The sequence below is a fragment of the Dendrobates tinctorius genome, unplaced genomic scaffold (assembly GCF_039654945.1).
Source record: "Dendrobates tinctorius isolate UK_male_01 unplaced genomic scaffold, ASM3965494v1 ptg000039l, whole genome shotgun sequence".
Classification (NCBI taxonomy): Eukaryota; Metazoa; Chordata; class Amphibia; order Anura; family Dendrobatidae; genus Dendrobates; species Dendrobates tinctorius.
In genome coordinates this window covers 17,890,718-17,899,267 of record NW_027361707.1, presented here as the reverse complement: position 1 = coordinate 17,899,267, position 8,550 = coordinate 17,890,718, and the positions used below count along the sequence as shown (strand labels likewise).

The 8,550-nt window shown below is 44.5% G+C and overlaps 1 protein-coding gene across 3 annotated transcripts in view; it reads right to left on the bottom strand.

Moving 5' to 3' along the window:
* Positions 1-1,839: 1,839 nt before the first annotated feature.
* The window catches only part of WFS1 (wolframin ER transmembrane glycoprotein), a 39,267-nt gene continuing 32,556 nt past the window's right edge, over positions 1,840-8,550 (bottom strand). For all 3 annotated transcript variants that reach the window (XM_073574514.1, XM_073574513.1, XM_073574515.1), the window contains one exon: positions 1,840-6,590. In XM_073574514.1, coding sequence (XP_073430615.1) covers positions 4,782-6,590 — 1,809 coding nt within the window. In that variant the 3' untranslated portion in view covers positions 1,840-4,781. The remainder of the gene's footprint in view (positions 6,591-8,550) is intronic.

Here is an 8,550-nt window from a genome sequence, read left to right as displayed (position 1 = left end):
ATCTAAAGCTAAGTTTTTCTGCTAATGTTCACACTTGATTTTGTTGGTCTATTCAGTTTTTTGGGTGGTCTGCCAGCCCCGATTGGGGGCTATGCTGATTTTCCACTCTTATTTATCAGTATTTTGCCAATTGGCTTTTTGTCCCTTACTAGTTTGGTCTGTTTTTGCTCTGTCTCAGAATATTTCAGAGTGCTGATATAGTGGGAGAAGTCTAGTGACTTCCGGTTTAATTTTGCTATCAGAAGTGTTGGACATTATTTTTGTAGGGTTTTTTGCAGGTTTCAGACAGTGTCTTCCCTTTCCTGTCTAGTTAGTTTGGGCCCCATCATTTGCTCAGCCTATTTTCCTGCCTGTGTTTGTGCCTTCATCTTGTTTCACTGTCAATACATGTGTGGGGGCTGTCTGCTCTGGGGCAGTTAGTTTTCCCTTTTCTTGCTTTAGGCTTATGTAGTCCTCAAGCCATGACGAGGCGTCTAGGTTCATCGTAGGTACGCTCCACGGCTGCTGCTAGTTGTGTGGTAGGATCAGGGATCTGCAATCTGCATAGTTACCAACCTCTCAGGTTTTCTGTGACTTAGCTTGCTTTGCTTTTTTCTCCTCGGTGACCCATTCATAACAGCCTCCCATCTTCTAGAGATGACATCCTCCTTCTTACTTCTGCCACGGCTCCTCCTGTTGAGGACAGAGTAAAATACTGCAGTACGTAGGGGCCGGGAAAGGTCAGAGAGGTCCGGCGCCTACGCACTGCAGTACCCTGCTCTGCCCTCAACAGGGCAGAGAAAGTACGCCTGCGCAGGAGCCGCGGCAGGAGGACGTCATTGCTAGAAGATGGGAGGCGCCGGACCGGACCGCGACACCTATCAGACTGGACTGTATCCAGGACCGCCCCTGGGTGAGTATAATATAACTCGTTTTTCTTCTTTCAGATTACATCAGGGGCTTATCTACAGCATTACAGAATGCTGTAGATAAGCCCCTGATCGCTGTGGCCGCATCTTATAGGCCAAAAATGGGGTGACAGATTCCCTAAATGCACAGGCAAAATTGAGCAATTCTTATTAGTATACAGTTTTATTGGGTATGGGTTTCTTTTTCTACAAGTTGTTTTTCTTTTTTCTTATTAAAAGCAACGCACATGTAAGAGGATATGCCGCAAAGAATGAGATTCTACAGCGCTATGCGGCATTTGTGTCCAGAGATTGCCAACTTCTGCCCAAGCAGAACCAAGAGTAAGAGAAGTTTCGAGGAGGAAGAGTCTATGCCAGAGCAAGAGAGGATTTGGTGCCAACCGGTTAGACGAGCAGGACGTCTGTTCGTGGCGACACCGAGGCTGAGATTCCAGTATGATCCAGGAAGCCAGAACCAGCGGATTGTAGTGTGAACATGAGCGGGATCCAGACGCCGCCGGTCAAGGTCCGTGAACCAGACCTAGTCAGTCAAGACCCTAGATCCAAATTTGCACCAGGCAAGATCGAACCAGTCTGCATCAGTCAAGACCCAGGACCAAGCCCTTGTGCATCCAAGCCTGATAGACGACCGTCGCATGTCGAGCTCTGAAGATCCAGTTGTTACCCCTACACGGAGGTGGTAGCGATCGAGAGGGTGTTGTCCAACTAGTGGAATGTCAGAATGTGCACGCTGCAGGTACCATCATATAGTCTACGGCCCCATCGGCGCACACTTCCTAATGCAGTTTTGAGGGGGGGGGGGGGGGGGGGTTCAGAAGCCCTGTCGGGGTCACCGAACGGGTGCTGGAATGCAACGAGAAAGCACCCTTACAGTTTTTGTTTCTGGCGAGATACAAAGTAACAGTAGTATAAATAAATAAAACAATGAGACTAAGGTAGACAAACTTTAATGTACAGTATAAGGCATCATTTTATGGGAAGAATTCACGGATTCTAATGGAGTGTATATACAATGACACAGATAGCTGTATGTACACATACACCACTATGTAATGAACCATACACAAAGGACATTAGGGTAGAGGCAGCTTATAAGTCATAGTCTTCATGCTTCATCCGGCATCAGTGGCATAGCGTGGTTTGCCAACGTTCCGGTCCAGACATATTTTACGTTCAGTAACCAGTGGTCTGGTCCCATTCCCCGAGTTCCTGGCATCAATCCTGTATTATACCCCTTTTCCCCAAAGCACATGTACTGAAGAATAAGAGAAACTAACATAATATTTAAAAAAAAAAAAAAAAAATTACATTTGGATTTTTTTCTTATGTAACCATTTAATTACTTTAGTCCTAACCCCCAATAAGTGTTAGAAAAAAAAAAAAAAGTTTTTCCTAATTTTAGTCGCCGTTTTAAAATTTGGCACAGCTTCCCGATGATAAAAGGCGAGGAGCGTTGGGAGGGGACCGTTCAACCATTTGTCATCTCAGGTCACTGCCTATGTAGAGAGCATCAGTCAAGAGGAGTTTGCTTTTGGCCACTGCGCTCTGCATAGGCAGTGACCAAGATGACAAGGCTCACTTCATACCATACTCTAAGCTTTGTCAACTGCCTCTGCTTATGAAGAGCGCAGCAGCCGATGACAAAATCATTGTGACTGCTGCACTCTACATAGTAACATTTGGCGCAACAACACCAACCAACATGTCAAAGCAGGCCCAGCTTAACAAGTTCATCCGCCCAGAGCATACTGCGCAGGGCCAAGAAAAAGAGTTCCCACGTACCTATACTACACCACTGTCCTATGGGCTAAATTAAGCTTTAAAGGGAAACTGGCAGCAGGTTTTTGCTATTTAATATGAATGCAGCATGATGTAGGGGCAGAGAGCAAGATTCCAGCTATGTATCGCTTATTAGACTGAATGGTGCACTTTTTATAGAATTCCTGTCTTCTCTGATGTAGATGTAACAGTGCTCAGAATGCTTAGCAGTGTATAACTCCGCCCACACCGCAGATTGGCAGTTTCCTGTGCAAGCTGCCAATCAGTGGTGTGGGCGGGGTAACAGAGCCTGACTGGCCTGCACGTGAGAACTTGTCAGGTAATGATAATCTCCTGCTGATAAAACACTGCAACTACAGCACACAGCCTAATAAGTGATATATCCCTGGAATTAGTCTCTTCCCCTTCATGAAGCTGCTCTCAAGTTAAATAACAAACCTGCTGACAGACTCCCTTTAATACACAATATGTAATAGTGACAGAACTTACAAGACAAGGTTACTTATATCTGTACATGTAATGATAGCCGTTAACGAATTTTGATTTATAATACTGTAGCAGCGTGTGCGGTAAAAAAGGCTAGTCACAGTGACGATCCACCCTTGCATATCTCGAAGCTGCCAAACAGCCAATCCCGGCATGTGCTGCGGCTATCAAACAGCCGCGTGACATGCATCCGCGGAGACTTGAACATATTATTCGAGCATGCTGAAGACACTCGGTTAGCACCTGAGCATGCTCAGATAACACCTTATCCCAGCAAGTTCGCTCATCATTAATGGTGAGTATTAAACATACGAATATACAAATACTAACTCTTACAATGGGCCAGCGAACAATTCAGTGTCGAGACACATTTAGGAGAGCAGATAATCTTCGTTCATAGGAACAGATATTGCAGGGTGACAGCATTAGCGATTATTCTGTCCCTACTACTGTTCATGAGCCTTTTAATATAGGCGACAATTGTTAAATGGTACTGCTCCTTATCTAGATTACCATTCATCTTTGTACTGTATCAAAGGCGGCCAATCTTCTAGGCGACGCTGAAGCCGGCCAGATTCGCTGCGCTATTCCGATGTTGCAGAGGCAAAGTGGCTTCTGCTTGCAACAAGAATAAGGGGAGCGCACAGCTGGCCAATGCCACAAACTTGCTACCTTCTTAAAATGTCCATTTTCAGGGGTGCACAGCCCCCCCAACACCTCAGGAGGCAGGGGAGCGGCGTGCCTCTCAAAGATTAAAGAGGAGAACAACCCTTTAACATGAAAAATGTATGTGCTGTAATACCAGACACAGCCCATGAACAAGTGCTCGTAAACACGACCGTAAAAATCGGACAAGTGCTATCTGTCAACGGAACAGATAGCATTCCTCCCCATGTTATTCTATGGGGCTGTGCGCATGTCCAATATTTTGGAATTTTTTTTTTTTCGTTTCCACATCTGAGAAAATCAGATCACAGAAAAACAGTTGTGTGATCCAAGCCGAAGAGTGGCGCCATTCCTGGAAAGAGGGAAAAAAAACAAAAAAAAAAAAAACCCACAAAATGTTACTAATGCTAAAAGTGCTAATGATCCAAACAGACCTCCAGTATAGCTCATAGACCATGAAGATATCCTGCTGTCTATACTAAACACAGATAATACAGGATCAGGCATCAGCAGCTTATGGACAGTTTTCAAGTAGCAAAAGTTATATATTTGTTTTTTTTACACTGGATAGAATATTTCATTTTTGGGAGCAGGTTAAATGCGATGTTAAATTTGTTGAATAAGTGTCAATACTTCGTCCAACCAAAAACACGTGGAAAGTAAAAAAGGAGTCACAGAAGAAAAATACCAAACTGATGTTAAACCCAAGTTTTGCATGTGTCATCAATAAAAACTAGTGCAAATAAGTGCAACGGCGCCGAACAGCAAGTGAAGGCTGATAAAAGACTGTAAAGTGGTACCCAGGGTAATACCGCAGGTTTCTCCCGACATTTTTTTTTTACATGACCCCTTTTATGAAGGCATTAGGCAAAGTGCACAAGTGGCAGCTACAAGAGGAGCCCTCTTTGGTTTTTGGAGGTCACCAGGACACTAGTGACCTTCTCACACAGCAGAGAGGAAAGGGGCAAAGAAAAAATCAAAGGCAAATTTTACCGCAATGTGGACATTGAGCCTCCAGTCGTGCTCGATCTTGACATGTCTGGAGGAGGGAGTCAGTTTAGCAAGACAATTGAGGCAGCCGATGGCCTTCAGCTCGAATACTGGCCACTTGCTCCCTAGACGTCCCTCGAGGATAGTGCTAAATTCTATGATACTTCCCTGCCGTAAGCTTAACAACACAGTTTTGAACTCGTTGCTTGCTTTTAGAACAATATCTTTTGTAACGTCGTCTTCTTCAAGGGTCCGGTTCCCATTTTTATTGTTTAAAGGCATACCAACGGAAATTTCAAATTTGTACCGGTCGAATTTCTTCATATGGCACGCATATTTGGACAAGAACTTGAGTCGGCAAAGTTCCTCTTCTTCCATGGTGACATTCTGAGGATTACAGAGTGGGTAGGCTTCTCCGTACAAACATCTCATCCAGTCTCCAACATACAGAGGAAGCATGTTGACGGCAGATTCGGCACTGTTGTCGATTTCCGTGACACGGACATATTTGAATCTCCCTGTCCATGTCACCCTGTGACCTTCCAAATGGCTGCACAAAATTTGGGTCCTTGCCATGTTAGTCTCTTTCCATGCCCTTGGACCACACAAAAAGCTATACTGCTGCCAGGTCAGTGTAGAGTTGTACACCTTCATCCCTTCCGAACGGTAGACATAAACCCAACAAAACATGAAGATGGCGGTGATCCACACTAATATCAACTTGACAATGGAGCTTTTCGTAAGAGATTTAAACATGTCAACCGCTGAGTAGTTGGCTTTTGACCACCAACGAAGACCTATCGGAATGGTGCACAATACGAGGGTTACCACAATCTTAGTAAATTCTAAAGTCAAAAACCACTTAAAGAAATGGACAACGCATATGACAGCAATGCCTACTAGGAGAATGGGAAGAGCAAAGAGAAAGAAAAAGTAGCCAATGGATGCACGAATAAGGCCAATGGCAGTAGATTCCCGTAGAATCACAACCGAAAGCTCACACCACATGAAGCATACCATGTACGGTACAAGATAGCAATATACACCCTTAAAATTTCTCAACTGGGCCATCCTAAAGAAGAGGTAGAATAAGTAGATGAAGAAAATGCAAGGGATACTTATGTGGAATACAATAAAGTGCCCCACTGGCACAGCAAAGAAGGTTTTGCTAAGTAAATCAACGTATGGTACAGAACTGGGCAACACGCCTACGAAGGTGAGCGCGCCGGCAGCAATTTCAGTTAGTAAAGCCCTCCGAGTGTAAGGTTCTGCACTCGTGCTCAAACTCAAGTAGCTGGTAATTGTAAAGAAGATGGATATGATCGCCAGCTCGGAGCAGGGAATCCAGTGTCGGTCTGATATTGGAAATGAGAAGATGACAAAAAATACAGATATCAAGAAATATAAATAAGGTTCAAGGTGGTTCCAACCAAAGTTCACTTCGGCTTGCTCAACGTCTAGATTCGGCTCGAAACGAAGCAGAAGATCCGTGAGGGCTCGAAAGTTCTCCCAAGCTTTGCTGTCCTGGAAAACCTTGAGTGTGCAAATAACCATAGAAATAAAGGATAAGTAGAAGATGACTAGAGGGATGAAGAAGGCAAAAAAGTCTATGGTGAGGTTACTGATGATAAAGAAAAAGATGAGTGCATTGATGTGATGGGTAGGTACAATGGTGGACAGCCAGTGCATCCCAGCCTTGGAGGCCACGTCTATCAGGTATTCTTTAAGCTCCATGATGACATGTAGTGGATACTTCACAATCTAGAAAAAGAGATAAATGATGAAAGCCATTAATGAGGATAAATTAGATCATGAACTTACGAAGCTCACTACTCCGACAACTTCTCAATGACTACATCTCCCCCCCCCCCCATGTAAAATAAAAACACCCTGTATTCACTTCCGCTACCGTTGCAGTCAATCAGCGGCCACTATTGGGCCACTCTCTCACTTTCATCAGACAAAATGGGCATTTGAAGGAAGTCACAACGACTAAAGGCGCGGACAAAAATGACATCTGTAGTGAGAGCAGTAGCCGGTCTGAATTCCTCCGGATGCCAGTTTTGTCCAAAGCACGCAAGAGAGTGTGATGTTGACCATTAGCCGGTGCGGATTGGCTGCAAGTCTCACGTGAAAGTCATGTAGTGCCGGCATCATGCAAAAAGCACGGGAGGAGAGTACAGGCGGTCTTTATTTGGGAAAATATAGTAATTGAGAAAAAGATCTGGGGCTGGGCGATGGCTTGTTTTTTGCATGCCAAGTGGACGTTTTTATTGCTACCATTTTGGGGTAGATACGACGTTTTGATCGCCTGTTGTTGCAATGTTACGGTGACCAAAAAAACCTGATCTTTCCATTGAATGTATTGTTAAATTCTGTCTTTTCCTAAAATCTTTAGTGTATCTGCTCCTACTCAATACGGACAATTATAAAACACTAATTTCTTGCCTAGAACAATTCCTACAAATAGGTCGGTTCTGCATCAATCCATTGTGAATACTTGTCTCCTGACATTTATTTCACTAACTGTAGAATTAAACAGAATGTGTCACCAAAAATTACCTATTGTTTATTAATTTTATTTTATTTTTTTTCTATCTTAAATGGAACCTGTCACCCCCCAGGCGCTTTTAAGTGAAAGAGCCACCTTGTGCAGCACTAATGCTGCATTCTGTCACGGTGGCTCTTTTATTTAGCGTCCCTTCCACCGCAGAAATAAGCGTTTTTAAAATTGGTCAGACATACCTAATATTTGACAGGGGGGCAGGTCTTTCCCCCCTGGACACAGACACCTCACATCCATCAGTCATTTCCTCCTTCAGTCTTTGCTCCGCCTCCCCAGTGTTCAATTCAATTCCTTGGACCTGCGCTGTACTATATTTTCTTGGGCATGCGCAGTTAGCACTGCCCGTGCTGTCACATCACATCCTGGCTTTCTTATCGCGCCTGCATGGACGCGCGGCCAGAGATCCCGCCCCGCAGTCTCTTCTGATTTAGTCACACTGTGGGGCTGGGAATCTTGGGCATGCGCAGTAGTTCTCTGCGGCTCTCTGACTCCCTCAAATCCCTCCACATCTTTCCTACAGTGCAGCGTCATCGGAGGAATCGTCAGCTTATCCCTAATTGCTGTGGCTTCGCCTACAAAATCACAAAACCTGAACACTGGTGTGTGGGTCTGTCTGTGTTTGTTGTTTGTGGCTATGGCAATGCTGATTATGATTATACGGCACTATAGAGCCATGATGCAATGCTGGGGGTGATGAGTATACTGCACTATAGAGCCATGATGCAATGATGGGGGTGATGAGTATACTGCACTATAGAGCCATGATGCAATGATGGGGGTGATGAGTATACTGCACTATAGAGCCATGATGCAATGATGGGGGTGATGAGTATACTGCACTATAGAGCCATGATGCAATGATGGGGGTGATGATTATACGGCACTAACGACCAATGATGGGGGAGAGGATTATAATGACCTATAGTGCCGTATAATCATCACCCCCATCATTGCATCATGTCTCTATAGTGCCGTATAATCATCACCCCAATCATTGCATCATGTCTCTATAGTGCAGTATACTCATCACCCCCATCATTGCATCATGGCTCTATAGTGCAGTATACTCATCACCCCCATCATTGCATCATGGCTCTATAGTGCAGTCTACTCATCACCCCCATCATTGCATCATGGCTCTATAGTGCAGTATAC